The sequence below is a fragment of the Gopherus flavomarginatus genome, chromosome 16 (genome assembly GCF_025201925.1).
Source record: "Gopherus flavomarginatus isolate rGopFla2 chromosome 16, rGopFla2.mat.asm, whole genome shotgun sequence".
NCBI lineage: Eukaryota > Metazoa > Chordata > Testudines > Testudinidae > Gopherus > Gopherus flavomarginatus.
Window position 1 is genome coordinate 19,776,412 of NC_066632.1, and position 15,513 is coordinate 19,791,924.

At 46.5% G+C, this 15,513-nt stretch overlaps 1 protein-coding gene and 1 long non-coding RNA gene across 2 annotated transcripts in view; both read left to right on the top strand.

Annotated features, from left to right (window-relative positions):
- LOC127035651 (maestro heat-like repeat-containing protein family member 2B) overlaps positions 1-4,331 on the top strand; it is a 44,642-nt gene extending 40,311 nt beyond the window's left edge. The window contains exons 30-34 of the mRNA XM_050925781.1: positions 58-213; positions 715-849; positions 1,136-1,238; positions 2,355-2,420; positions 3,240-4,331. Coding sequence (XP_050781738.1) covers positions 58-213; positions 715-849; positions 1,136-1,238; positions 2,355-2,420; positions 3,240-3,337 — 558 coding nt within the window. The 3' untranslated portion in view covers positions 3,338-4,331. The remainder of the gene's footprint in view (positions 1-57; positions 214-714; positions 850-1,135; positions 1,239-2,354; positions 2,421-3,239) is intronic.
- Positions 4,332-12,974: 8,643 nt separating this feature from the next.
- On the top strand, positions 12,975-14,989 carry LOC127035769 (uncharacterized). The gene is made up of 2 exons (XR_007769937.1): positions 12,975-13,217; positions 14,878-14,989. It is a non-coding gene; the product is annotated as an uncharacterized LOC127035769 (long non-coding RNA).
- The last annotated feature ends 524 nt before the right edge of the window (positions 14,990-15,513 follow it).

The window sequence follows — 15,513 nt, forward strand, 5'->3', positions numbered from 1 at the left end:
AGGTGTGTGATGGGATTATCCCTTATTTACCAAGTTGTGGGGTTTTTTTGGCTGTAGGAGGATGATGCTCTTCGCTCAGTGGCCTTTGTCCTATTTGGCATCCTGGCTCAGTTGACAAAGAAAAAATGGAAGGCCTATTTCACCGAGCAGGTTCGAAAGAGCTGGGTCACACTTTTGCTGCACCTGCAAGACCCAGACCCCAAGGTTTCAATGGTAAGACTGACAGTGACTTATTTACTAAGCCAAAGGAATCTTCCTCCCAATGCCAGGGGAGCTCTGCTATTCCTGCCTGTTGTGGAGGCCCAAATTCTCCCCTTAGTTCATTGCCCTCCTGCTGAGTCAGTTCCAGCCGGGTTGGTCCATGGCTGCTTCACCAGAATTCAGGATAGGTCATGGGTCTTACCCCTACAGGTCTCTGTTCCTGTCTCTCTCTGCACCCCAGGCTCCTGCCTCCCCAGAACAGAGGAGAGACCACAGCTGTGCCTGGTGATGCAGCTTTCATCGGTATAACTGTTCCCAAAAGGCATTGATGCTACCTCCAGTTTTCAGTGGAAGCTCTCCCCTCTATTAGTCATTCCTGCATGTTTCTGCCAATTACATCCAGAGGAATCCCTTTTTATCCTGGAATAGATGCACAGTCACGCAGAGGAATTCCCTTTGATTGAACACAGCACTTGGTAGGGAACAATTCAATGGTGTGACACTCTTTTTCAGAAATGCAGAGCTACATTTCACCTCTGTTTCCCGTTTTTGGGACTGAAGAGACTCCAACGTGCGATTAATAAGCACCTTGATGGAACAGATGAGCTGAATCCTACAGAGCTCCAGGAGGACATTTGCAAACACCTTGTGAGTGAGCTGTTGAACTGTGTGAGATTATTGACTGGAGTGCCTTGTGGTGGTGTAGAGGGGTGTGTTGGGGGGGATGTGTGATGGACAATGTAAATAACTGTAAGGGTGGGGTATATGAGGGAGGGTGACGAGAAATGTGAATCTGGCCCAGATTCCCATTTTTCCCACTTCTACCCAGCCACCTGTTCTTTCCCATATTTACCTGTGGTTTGTAAAAGCATGTGCTGGCAGTCAAAGGGCACTTCTAGCCCGAGAGAGCTCATGTGTCCCTGATTTCCTCTAGGCCAAAGAGAATACAGAGCTGCTGGAGAACTTATACAAAAACACCATCACGTACTTCTACAGCAGCTGGGAAGGGATCCGGGCAGCTGCCGCCAAGTTAGCTGGTGAGAGATGATGCCCAGTGTCCCTTTTGATATTCCCATTGAGGGAGACAGAAAAAATCCCACTGTGCAGCGCTGAGCTGCCATTACTCTCTCTGTGCCTCAGCTTCCCACCCATAGATGGAGATGTTAATGTCCCTGCCTCTCCAGGGTGGTGGGAGGAGGAATTCATTAGTTGCTATGAAGTGCTTCGGGATTGTTGCAGGGAAGGCACGGTGCAATCATTTCGCAGTAGCGGCTGGGACACCATCACGTAGGGCATGGTTACACTTTGAGCTGGGGGTATAATTCCCAGCTTGATGAGACACACCCGCCTAGCCCTGTGTGCTAAAAATAGAGAGTAGCTGTGATGGCAGGAGCAGCAGGAGGTTCAACCACCCCAAGTATGATCCCATCCCAACCCCAAAGTCTATTCCCAGGGTGGCTGCTCCTCCCACTGTTTGTGCTGCCTTAGCTACATATTAATTGTAGCATGCCAGCACTGCCAGAGCTAGTGTGGGCCCGTCCCATTGAACTGGGAATGAGACCCCTAGCTCAAAGTGCAGACCTACCCAGTGCTGTTCAGTGCTCCTCACTGTGACTTCATCACTGGGAGGCATGCAACCCACCTGCCCATAGCGCCTGCTGTTTCACCTTCCTGGCCACAGCACCTTGTCAAGGAACCATTAGGTTCCTCCTCTTTGGCCCTGTGCCCTCTTCTCCCTAGCACACCCATATGAGACAGGCGGGCATTGTGGCTCATCTAAGGCTCACTTGTCAGTCACCTTGTGAGATCCCTGCTTAGAACTCACTCATTCCTGGCCCCACTCCTTTGCTCAGACCACTAGGCCAAGACACTCTCTTAGTATGTCTCCAGTAACTGACTGCAGTGGCAAGAGGCGCACAGACTGTTTCAAGTAAATGAGGTTTCTGTAAACAGTCTTTTTAAAAAACGTCTCTCTCATTCTCTTCAGTGTGGACTCTAACCTGCTCCAGAATCCTCTTGCCCACAGCTCACCTGTAGGCCCACAGTAAGAAATCCCAAAGGCCTGTCTCAGGGCTGCCAATATCACTTTGCACTCAACAAGGGAAGGTTTTGTTGTTGTTGTTGTTGTTGTTTATTTTACATCTTGTATTTAGGCATCATCCTGAAACACAGAGACAAGCAGCGTATGAAATGGCTGGACCTGGAATATCTGCTGATGTGTAAGTAATAAATACAGCTGAAGTCCTGCTCATTAGTGAGTTGTTATAAAGGAATTTAGCTGACAAGCAGCAGTAACTGATACCACTGGTGCAAAGTGCATCAGCCACACATCAAAGGACAAATGTATTCTTGCCCAGTAGAAAGTCAGCTTTAATTTCCCCTGAAGGAGGAAGCTGCAGAAGGTGTGATATGAGTCAGTGCATCTCCTGGTTGTCCTGGCAATGCCCCCTCCCCAGCCAGTGCTATCCACACTTTGGGCTTTATTGGCTCTCTGTGGACTCCCCAAGTGAGAAGAAGTTGTAGCCACTTTCTGCTACCCCCAATTTCCCACCAGCAATTTTTCTTCCAGTAGGTGCCCTGTATCATGCACAAACCAGCTTGGACCTGGCCTCTGATAAATTCCAGGTTTAGATGAGCTCAGGCAGTGGCTCCTGAATAGAGCTGGAAAAGTGGAAGCTATTGAACCAATGGTTCTTCTTCCATTTGCTGCAGAGTGGATGACTTTCTGGTAGAGTCAAGGTCTCCCCATAGTTGGTAGCATGGAAGGAACCAATGGGGGAACCTAAAGCTTTGTATTGGAGAGCTGCTGTAGCGTGGTATTCAGAGGTAATAAGTCTCCAGCTATTTCAGGCACAGGGGACTATATGAAAAGTGAGGCCTATTCATCTCTCATGTATTTTCCACCCCAATAGAAGGACTGAGCCCAGTTTCACATTTTTCCATGTGATCATTTTGCTCACATACTTCAAGGTCCTGTGATCACACTTAGCTGTGATTTGACAGTCTGTTCACTAACGTGTTGTCCTCTGTAATTTCAGCTCTCCAGGTGCTAGAGAAAGACCCAAGTCCCACTGTCCAGCTGGCGGCAACTGAGATCATAAGTGACATCTGTTCTGGTGGAGTGCTTGGGGAATGAAGCGGAACAGAGACAAACAGAACAAGGCACTCCAGTAGTATAAGGGCCCTACCATTAATCAAATGTTAACCCCACCCCTTGACCCAATAAGCCCTGCCCACCGATCATCGGAAGCCCCAAGGCGGACACCTGACCGGAAGCAAGATGTTTCATGTGACCCCTCTAAGAACTCCTCCCACTGTCCTCTACCAATCAGGATGGGTTTCACCCCAATAGGAATGCCCCGAGAGAAGATTTGACCAATCAGGGGGAGTTCCGGGGAAGGGTGACCTGTCCGGAAGTGATTTGTGTGACCCCTCTGAGAACTCCTCCCACCGCCGTCTACTGATCAGGAGGGGTTTCAGCCACTGGGGATCACCCCAAGAGGAGATTTGACCAACTGGGGGGAATTCTGGGATGGGGTGACCCGTCCGGAAGTGCTTCATGTGACCCCCTTAGAACTCCTCCCACCACCCTTTACCAATTGCGATGGGTTTCAGCTGCATAGGACTGCCCCAAGAGGAGAGTTGACCAAAATAGGGTAGGTTCTCGGAAGGGGTGAACGGCCCAGAAGAGGGTCATGTGACCCCTTTAAGAACTCCTTCCAATGCCCTCTACCAGTCAGAGTGCAGCACCATCACCCCATAAGTCCCAGCGCTGGGCAGAGGAGGCCATCTCTTACCACGAAGACGTGTTTTATGAATTGTGGAAAGGCTGAGAGGAGACATGGACTCCTTTACCACCCCCCTGAGAACGTCGGACTTTGTTTTAGCCCTGAGGACCTTTGGGCTTGTATGGATAAAGCACTATAGCAGTGACAGTTCCAAGGAGGGCCCTTTGACTCAACCATGGATAGATACCTCAGAACCCGACCCCGAACCCTTGTGATAGGGCCAGCTCCAGACACCAGCCCACCAAGCACGTGCTTGGGGCGGCACCTCGGGACGGGGCGGCACTCGGGGTTTGTTTTTGGTTTTTTTGGGTTCGGCCGGGCGGCGCTGGGAGGAGGCAGGGCTTGGGAGGCGTGGCACCATGCTGGGGGGCGAGGACTTGGGCGGCACAGCGCTCAGCTGGGGAGGGCTTTAGCAGCACAGCACTCGGGGAGGGCGGGGACTTGGGTGATGCGAAACTCGGGAGGGGCAGAGGACTTGGGCGACGCGACGCTGGGAGGGGTCGGGGACTTTGTTCGAGGCCACGCTCTGGGGGGCGGGGACTTGGGCGAGGCGGCGCCACGCTCGGGGGGTGCGGGGACTCAGGCGAGGCGGCACCATGCTCGGGCGGGCGGGGACTTTTGTGGCGCGATGTTTTGGGGGCGGGGACTTTGGCGACGTGACGCTCGGGGAGCGGGGACTTGGGCGACGCGATGCTTAAGGGGGCAGCGCTCTTTGTTTTCGCTCGGGGCACCAAAAATGTTAGAGCCGGCCCTGCCTCGTGAAGAACCCTGATGAGTGTGACAGCCTCTCATTGTCCACCCCCCCAAAGTTGGAAGACGATCATTCATGGCTTGGGGGAGTCACCAGTGGACAAGGTGAACGGGAAAGACGTCGCTCAGGTAAATGAATGATTAAGAAGCGACGGTTAATCATGGGGGTATAATGGGGTTAAGAATCGACCTGGCATTGCATAAATCTAAGGACAAGCAGTGGGGGGCTAACTGTTTTTTGTCTGAAAATCTCTCAACAGGTCAACGATGCCTTTCAAGAAACCTTTGAGAACTTACACATCAGTAGCCCTGTCATGCATCAGCTGTTTTTGCTCCTGTCTGAGATGCAGATCTCAAGAGGAAAATCTGGAAAAGGACAAAATAGAAGAATGAACCAGCTCAGAGTCCCTCATTGTAGGGGTCATGGTATCCATTTTTACAGGCGGCTGTCAAAGGTTGTGTTAAACCAGGCAATTAATTAAACTTATTTAAATATGTCCATATGACTGTATCCCCCTCCATACTTGTGTTAGTAAAAGACAGTATCAGGAACAGTCCTGTCTCCACAGACGGCTCTGTTAAAGAAAATATATTATACCCCCAGGGAAGCTGGGAGCTTTGGCGGCGTGAATCCTCTTTTTCCAGTGGCCAAAAAGCATAGTAAAACTTTAAATAGAAGACAGGCAACGGCTTGGCTTTCACACCAGGAGACTTACACTTTACACAAACCGGCTCGAATACGTTTTAAAAGAAAGAAGACCACTGTTTCAGATGTGGACGCGCAATGGCAGGCAAATTTGGTAGATGTGCACCGGTTCTCCAAACACAACAGAGGCTTTAAGTACATCTTAAAGGTGATAGACATTCTGTCCAAATATGCCTGGGCCTTAGGCCTAAAAGACAAGACGAGTGGTGGGTATCCAAGGCCTTTAAAGCTATTTTTAGCGAAGGTCGTGCCTCAAAAATTACAAACCCATCGGTGGAAAGAATTTTTAAACAAACCTTATAGCAGGTTGTTAAAATGGCACAGCGTTCACCATTTTGTTACTAATAATGAAGTCAAAGCAGCGATTTAACAGAAATTTAAAAAGATGTGGAGGATGTGGAGATATTTTTCAGCCCATAACACCTTTCGCTATATTGACGCGTGTTATCTGACTTTATAAAGAGTTACAACCAGAGCTTTCACAGAACTATACGTACCAGACCCGCTGATGTTAATCCTTCACATTCTCTGAAGATATGGAAAATGGTTTATAGAGATGGTTTTAAAGTAAAACTGGTTGTTGCCTCTTTTAGAAAAGGTGAGCACGTGAGACTATCTAAAATCAAAGGAGCCCTTGAAAAAGGTTATGAACAGACGTTTACTGATGAGATATTTATAGTGGATGAAGCCTTAACCAGGAGCCAGAGACCTGTATACTGATTAAAAGATTACGAGGGTGAGACTGTTACTAGATCTTTTTACCCTGAAGAATTACAAAAAGTAAACCCCAAACAAGACAGGATTTACAGGATCGAAAAAGTTCTAGCAGATAAAGGAAAAGGGAGAAAAAAGCAGCTACTGGTGAAATGGTTGGGGGGTGATAAGTTTAACAGCTGGGTGGAAGCTTTTCAACTCTGTGACATTTAGACATGAACAAAACAAACAAACAAAAAGATTCCTCCTGCAAAGACAGAGAGAAAAATGAGCGACAGCGGGTTCTACATTACTTTGCCCAGCAATGCCAGCTCTGCAGTTTTTCCTCAAAACACAGCTTGAACTTCACAATACGGCTAATTAAGCGCTGGGATCTCCGGAGTGCCTGGGAGGTGGGCATAGTGGAAATACAATACCCGCACAGCTGGAACACTATCAACGAAGACACCTCTTTTGAAATCACCTTTGGAGATATGGCATGGAATTTTATCCTACGACGAGGTTATTACTTGTCCATACCCGAATTATTGGATCATATGAACAGTACTGTGGCTTATCATCCCAAACCACCTGAGGTGGTCATGAACTACGACCCTGTGGGTAGAAAAGTTAGTCTTAAATCCGCCGATTTTACTTATATGTTTTCTACCAGCAGGGAGCTAGCTAACATTCTAGGTTTGGGCCCCAAGCACAGCCTCCAAAAGCTCCCCTTCTCAGCAGACATCACAGGGCTTTTATCTTTTTGTGTCTGTTCACAGATATTGTAGAACACCAGTTTGTGGGGGACTTTTCTGTTCCCCTGTTATGCTGTGTCCCTGTCTAAGGAAGGAACAAGGAGTTTGTCACCATCACCTACGATAAACCTCATTACGTTCCTGTCAGAAAACACCACATTGATACCATTACCATTGAAATAAAGACAGATCAGAACAGACACATCTTATTTCGCTTTGGCAAGGTGATCATCAAGGTGCACCAGTGTCCCCGGAGAGAGCGAGGTTTCTAAAAAGCAACACATTATGGTGATCCTAAAAAATTACAGCGACCCCACCATCTACAGGAACTATTACAAAGCCCAGGCGGGATATGCCCTTCCTGGATGTACGGGGTTGGCGTGGGTGGAATATTCCATAACCAAGGCTCTGCAACCAGGCTTTGAGGCAGGACGCTGCGTGAGAGAATACATGAATCTGGTACAGACAGCTGGGAAACATGTGAAAGATCGTTTTCTGTTAATCAACCGTGAGGAGTTTGCACAGGGTTACACTTTGTTTGCCTTTGACCTGTCTCCCGACCAGGAATGCGCCGATCACTGTTCCCTGATTAAAACTGGGAACCTGAGAGCAGAAATAGGTTTTGGGATGGCTTTAGCCATCACCGTCAGTATGATCGTGTATGGGGTTTTTGACAACGTCATAGAGATAAATCAGAGAAGAAATGTTCTGCTTGGCTATATGTGAACATGGGCACCGTGCAGCTCTCACGTGTCTCATCAACAACCTCTTACACAAAAAAGAATCTCCTTATGATTGGCTCCCTGGCAGCAAGCTGTCTCAGAGACCCTTAGGTTTGGTGGTCAACACGCATCCACATAACCAACCTGGTGAACACTGTCTCACCTTGTATCTGGTGAAGTGTAACCGTGGAGAGTTTTTTGACTCATACGGGCACCTCCCCGAATAGCATGTTGTTTCCTAAAAGCATTATGACATTTTTAAACAAAAATGCCACAGACAATGTGTTTCACAATAGACAATTATAAGACCCCCACTGTGTCGCCTGCAGCGATCACTGCGTGTTTTTTTTTTACATCATCGTAGCAAGGGTTTATCTTTTGACCAGATTTTAAAATTGTATTCTAACGACTTAGTGCAAAACAACCGGATGGTGATGAATTTTGTAAAAACTAAATTTAAATTCTTGGGCATATCTAGCCTTGCTCAAAACATGTTTCAACAAGCATATCTTGCAATGATTTTTATAGCCATGTTATTCAGTACTCTCAGGCATAACAGACAACGTTTGTTTGGCATTATCCAACACATTTTTTGTAAAGTAACTTTTCCCTCAGTTGCTAGGCCCCAGAAGAATTGCAGTAAAGGGGTGTTTCCACCTCGGATCCATTTTAAAAGCCGTAGGACAGGGTTTTAAACTCTTCTTCTAGGACCCTCTTGTTGGAAACGACTTTCTGTGTTTTCTTAAGGGTTTTTGTCGTCTCTATTTGCCACTGATTTTTGTTCCTTATGATAGAGGGCTGCTGCACCTCTATCTTTTTGGAGGTGTTTTCTCACAGGCCCGTGCAATAGTCCAGGACTAGATCTTTCAAACTGTGGAAGTTGATCTTTTCACAGTTTGCTACGTTCAGGGTAATACCTTTGACTTTCATACAGGCCTTTCCTCCCGACAGCTTATACCCGTATGTTTTCGGGCCTGCCGACACAAACTCGGTGATGTGTTGATCTGGTGGGATCTTGCTCGTGAGGTCCCCTAAATAATCCCGCAGAGGGGGATTCCAGTCACCCTCCCTTTTCACAAATATCACCAAGTCAGTGTCATGGTACGGGCACCGCTCTTGCAACCTATCTAGCAGGTTGTATAGTTCTAAGCGGGCATAAGCAGTGGTGAAGGAGGCTATGAAAACATTGGTATTTCCAGAGACAGAGTACCGGTCTTTTGCATCCTTCCAAGACACTCATGCTGTTTCATCGTCGATAAACTCGCAGGATGAAACCTTGTAGTTGGGGCAAAACAGGTACTGAAAGAGTTCGTCAGGGTCTCTCACGCTGCTGGTATTAGGTAGGTTTGTGGAGCAGAGAATATTATTATTACTATTATAAATCACATGAAACTGTCTTGTAAACTTAAAAATAAAATATTTATTAGGGTATTTTTCTATTTAAAAAGTCATAGCTTTAAAACAAAATAATCCATTTCAGGCTGTACAGCAAACAGGAGTTTTGAGTTTATTTCTACCACTTTAAAACAACAAACCCACAAACTTTTTTTAAACACACCTCATTTTGCAAAATAAAAACCAAACTGCTTTTAAAATCAACTTTTAAAATCCAGTTTAAAACATTTTGCACACTAAAAAAAAAACCTTGTTAGTTTGAAACACACCATTACCATCATTTTGCAGCCATATACTTTAAAAAAAAAAAAAAGCCCACCTATGTTTTACAGAGAGAGAGTTTAAAACACAGTTTGCAACAAAATAGTTTTCAGTAAACCCACATGCACTTAAAAACCAATTGCAGAAAGTTACCTTCTATTACAGGATAAAGTGTTGCAGGCACATGCTTGTTCTATTCCCCCCATGTGTGTTTGGGCCTTTGGATTAAAGAACAAGCAAAAACTGTTAGTTAGTATTAGCCCCAAATCCCTATACAACCTGTGTAGTACCTGAAGTTATTAAGCAAAACTACAGTTAAAATGGTTTTTACCTTGGCCTGGTGATGAAATGCAATTTAAAGTTACTGGTTCCATGCTAAACAGATCACACTGCAATAAACACGGGCATCATTATTTACTAAGACAGCACGGCCAAGGAGTGATATTATATAATATATATTTTCAGAGTTTAAAACAGGGAGCATACCTCCTCTTGCAGCCCAGCAGCCATTCAAGAGAGTTTCTGTTGAAAAAAAAGTCTCCAAAATACCTGAGGTCTTCATACCATCCTAACCCTTTTTTTCAAACAGACTTCAAAATAGTAGCTAGCAGGTTGATTTGATGGCTACAGCTCTGAAATACTAGATACTTAAGGACTTTAGGCCCCTTCCTAACATTCCCTTTTGTGAGTTGGGGTGGAGGAATTAAGCTGTCTGCACAACTGAGCTGCTTTCGGCTACATTTTTTTCTTTTAGTTAAAATACATTTTTCTGTAGGGCCGCCTTACAGTATTAAACAGTAAATCCCCAATCCTTAATGTAACTGTCCCCATTCCCAAGTGGGGTCTTTTTGCAGATATCAGTACATCTCTTTGGGGCTTGTTTTTTAAAACATGTTTCTTTCATGCATAAAGTTTGGGGTGGCGATTGAAATAAAATGGTTGTATCACAACCATAATAAGCCCCCCAGAGCTTTTAAATGTTTGATTGTCTTTAGAGCAAATGCTTGTTCTAAAGCACGGTGAAGGTTTGTGAACCCTTGAGACATTTCAGTTTTGGCTTAGACCCTTGTGTGTGTGTGTGTGGGGTGTGTTTGTTTTGTTTAAATATATTAATTTAAACTTTTAATGGCTTTGAATTGCTAGAAAGAGTGACCCATAGCATTCAAACAACTCCCAGGTCATATTTAAACTGTCCAATAGAGTTCTGCCAACTCCTGGGTCCTTTTAAACTGTTCAATAGCGCTCGATCAACTCCAGGGGTTACATTTAAACTGTCCAATAGCAACTGCGAATTCCTGAGGTTTTATTTCATTTCATATTAATCAGAACTCACCCACCCACCTCTCTTACTATGGGTGCACTCCAGTCAAATGTATCCCTATGGCAATAAGGGTAAGTAATCACAATTAACTTTGCTATTCAGTGGGGGTGTGGTTAAAACCATTCAGTTCAACAGAATGAGTCAACTCTATTGTACTCAAACACCTCTCTGAACCATCCCTGTTTGTTTTACTGTTGTAAGCAGAGTCAGGATGAGATCTGCCCTGACATCTGGTGGTGAGTTGTGGAAAAGAACGTCAGGGGCTGGTCATGAGCCCACAGTAGCCCAAATTGTCACTTTGGCTGCTGTGGGATCCCCAGTTTCTCTGTTATTGAGGCAGAAAGAATAAAGTGTTGTTATCCTGATTATGTGAATCAAGGACAGTGGAACTGTACTTGGCCTTTTATGATGGAGGGACTCGCCATCAACTAAATAGCACTCGCTAGGCAAGGGACATAGGTTCCAAAACTCAGTAAATTGAGAGAGACTGGGGACAGGTATTTGTACCTGGTGATGCACTGACCCATCCCCCAATTCCATTGCCTCTACTGTGTAATGTTAGTGCTAATTTTGAGTCCAAGAGGAGTTTAGTTACAGACTGCAGAGCGGTATTCATTTTGGGCTAATGGTGAACAAGTACTGAGGTCCTTCTACAACTTAACGCAGTAAGTGGTGATTTTAGCTTGTAGCAGGGGAGTCTTAGTGCTCCACTGGCTGGGGCTTGAGCCAGTTTTGCATTGTGTTATTGGAATGGAGTTCCTAGATACTGAACCCAGTTCTTCTTGTTGCCAACTCTGATGGGCAGAATGGTTACACTGTAAACCCATTTTTAGGATTTTCCCCCTCCCACAACATACATTTCAGCTTTTTGCTGTAAATGGATGTCTTTTTTACACAAAAACTGAAAAATTAGATTCTCACAAACCATTTTTTTTTAATTTAAAAGACATACAGCTCCTTGGAAAGAAACCAAGAGGCTTCATTAAAACTTTTAGTTCACTTAAGGGCCAGAGACCTTCTAACAAAAATGCAGATAGTCACAAAGCCCCTTTCAATAGATGGTTTTTTTAAAATTTACATATTTAAATTTACAAATTTACATATAAAGTTGAAGTCCAAATCACACGGTCATGGTGCCGTTGGGATGGGGCATCTATGACACAGCCCTCACAATCTTCAAAAAGCTTTTCCCTAAGACAGTGATTAAGAACAGCATAAACAGCAATGCATACAATAGCCCACATACATTTTTACGCTCACGATGTGGCACTGGCTCAGCAAGTTCCATGACAAACCTTCTCCTAAACTCCTTATAACCTTCATCCTCGAAGTCCTCTTCAACTATTTTTAGCGGCGTTCAGCAAAAACAAGGTGGGCCCGGTTCATCTTTGCTGCTTGATGCAACGTTGTCCAGGGCCTCCGGGTCCTCTAGAAAGGCATCATCAAGCTGTCTCAGACAAGAAACAAGTGTAAGTTCTCACTGCTTGTTTTTTAGATTTACACAACCCCAGGTTCCTAACTCCATTACACCTCATCATCAGCTGTTGCTTCTTAATCTTTCATTTACCTGAGTGACATCTTTTCTGTTCAGCTTGTCCGCCGGTAACTGCCCCAAGCAATGATCGCCTTCCTCCTCCAGGGCGGTGGACAACGAGAGGCCACCATGCTCATCGGGGTGTCTCATGAATGGTTGGGCTTCGGGTTCAGGTTCTGGCATATCCATCAATGGCTGGGCCAAAGGAATCCCCTCGGCTGCTCCCTCATCCTCTTCGGAAGTGTTGCTGCTGTAGCAATTCTCCACACAAGTCCAAAGGTCCGTGGGGCTGAAACAAAGTCTGAAGTTCTGAGGGGGGTGGTAAAGGAGTCCACGTTTCCTCTCAGCCTTTCCACAATTTCTAAAACACGTCTTCTTGGTAAGAGATGGCCTCCTCTGCTGAGCGCTGAGACTTATGGGGTGATGGTGCTGCACTTTGATTGGCAGAGGGCATTGGGAGGAGTTCTTAGAGGAGTCACACAACCCTCTTCTAGGTGGTCCCCCCATCCCAGAACCTGCCCTATTTTGGTCAAGTCTCCTTTCGGGGCTGTCCTCTGCAGCCGAAATCCATCGCGACTGGTAGAGGATGATGGGAGGAGTTCTTAGAGGGGTCACACGAACCACTTCTGGATGGTCACCCTGCCCCAGAATTCCCCCCAATCAGTCTAATCTCCTCTCAGGGTGGTCTCTAGTGGCTGAAACCCCTCCTGATTGGTAGAGGGCAGTGGGAGGAGTTCTTAGAGGGGTCACACAAACCCCGGAACTCCCCTTGATTGGTTAAATCTTCTCTCGGGGCGTTCCTATCGGGGCAAAACCTATCCTGATTGGTATAGTGGAAGGAGTTCTTAGAGGGGTCACATGAAACACCTTGCTTCGGGTCATGTGTCTGCCTTGACCCCGGAAGTAATACCCACATGGAGTGGGGCTTCCGATAACCGGTAGGCAGGGCTTATTGGGTCAAGGGGGGGGGGTTAGCTTTTGATTGACAGTAGGGCCTTTACACTCCTCACTCCCGCTACCCAAAATTGGAAGAAGACAGAGGCAACTATAATACTGGGCAGTATTCGCCGTTGTCCTACTGCTCAGATGCTGTAAGTGAGAGAAGGATCAGGCCCTGTAAAGTAGCTTGGGCTGATTTTTATTACTCAAAGCACTTTTATTACACAGCAGGACATCTGGTCATTCTGATGGACATGCAGCCTCTGGACAAGCTCGGTGATAAGTATGTACATTATACTGCTTGCTCAGGGGTCATTACTACAGTAACAGCCAAGTACTGGCCCAGATCCTCAAATACACCTGAGCTCTAGGCTCTGGGTTGTTCTAAATTATCCTGTCTTGTAACATCCATTGCTGCACTGGAAATAGCTGTAGCACAACGCACACTGTGTGTGCCATCTTCTGTTCCCAGCTCACACCCCATATACTTGGGTGGGAAGCTAGGAGTTGGTGACATACAGCCAGCTACACTGGCTGTACATGCTATATGCTGGTTCTCTGGGTCTTAGGGATTTGCACATGCTGGGGAATTCCTAGCTGCCTCTTAGGGCAGCTTTATGGCTACTTTGCCCTGCTCCACTGCAACATAGGGCAGCAAAAGGATGACTTTACAACTAACCCCACCCCTGTTGATGCACCTACCCATGGTTGTTAGGCGTCTGAGGCCATGGCTACACTGGCTCTTTACAGCGCTGCAACTTTCGTGCTCAGGGGTGTGAAAAAACATCCCCCTAAGTGCTGCAAGATACAGCGCTGTAAAGCCTCAGTGTAATCAGCGCTGCAAGCTACACCCATAAGGGATATGGTTTACGTGCAGCGCTGGGAGAGCTCTCTCCCAGCGCTGGCGCTCTGACTACACTCACACTTCGCAGCGCTGCCGCGGCAGCGCTTTGAAATTTCAAGTGTAGCCATACCCTGAGTTTAGGTATCCGGGTTTGGAAAACCCACTCACCTGGCATCAAGTTGTCTGATGGCATCTAAAGGCCAAATATGCCTTTAAACATCAGTCCCCTTGTTTTTCAAATATCTATTTGAAACACCACAATGCTGATAGAGATTTAATTGCCCGAATCAGCACCTCTGCAGGTAGCTATAATGGGTATTTAGGCTTCTACTTGCAGATTTCAGTGCTTAACTTTAGCCATCCAAGGCCTTTGTATTTGTCTTGCCCAATCCTATGAGTTGCTGAGTGTTCTCAAACTCCCACTGGTGTTATTGGGAGATAAGGATGCTCTGCCCTTCAGAGAAGGTGCTCAGCAGATATAACTCATCCTCCAAAGTTAGCTACTATGATCCTCCACCTCATAGCAAAAGGTCACTGAATGGTCAGGTTTCTAGTCTCCATCACCACCTCATTCTCCAGTTTACTTTCCCCCTGGTTCAGGGCCTGTGAGGATTCACCAGGCAGCAGTTAGCAGAGGAGGGCAAAAGGCAGAGGGAGTCTGGGATGTTGTTGCTTATAATTCTCAATGGGGAGACAACGTTCATGTAACAGTTGGCTATTGGAAGGAAATCAATAGAGACCCCTGTTGAAGTGACACATTCTGCTAATTCAAAGCGACTCTATAAAGTAATATGGGTTCCCCTAATCTTGTCGTGTTTCCTGTTTTGGTGATTGTTTTCTCTACCGTATCCAGCAGCTTATCCCCGGTCCATGTTCTCATACTGTTATTCCCTAGTATTCTCCACTCTGTTTATGTGTATTAAGGGGCACTGGACAAATCCTGATGACTCTTCACATTTCTTTTTCAGGTGCTGGCCATGTATCTCGCACACAAGGTCATATGTAAATAACCCAGCTCCAGATTTTGTATATACTGCGCACACATTTCCTATTAAACTGTTTGAAGTATCTGTTTCAATTGCTCAGAGGCCTGATTTTGTCTTTCAGATAAATTGGGGCTTCTTCAATGTCCACTGTAACCATGATGTGGGGGCTTCCTCCCTTGCCCAATTGGGTACAGTCATTCTGTTTCCAGAATCACCTTCCTGAATGGAGGGAGGGGAGAATCCCTCCTCTCCCCAAGACAGACATGGGCACTCCGGTGGCTGTGGTTCTGAGACAACTGGAAACACCCCAATGGATGAACAGGCTGGGCTGGAGGGAGGTTGAGGATGAACCCTCCCCAGCTAAGGTTGAGATCCAGAAGGGCCCCATCCATGGGGGGCAGGGGGGCTGGCACAACATCCCAGACAAGTTCCCAGCTCCCTGCCCCCTCGGGGAAGACCTCTGCCTGTGCAGCCTCAGACTCTGCTCAGCCCCCCAGATGCCCCCTCCATGTCCCCTGCGGCAGGACCCACCTTGGCACAGACTCGTGTTCCCATTGGAGGGGATGTAGCCAGCCCGGCACTTACACCAGTAGCTCCCATTGGTGTTGATACACATGA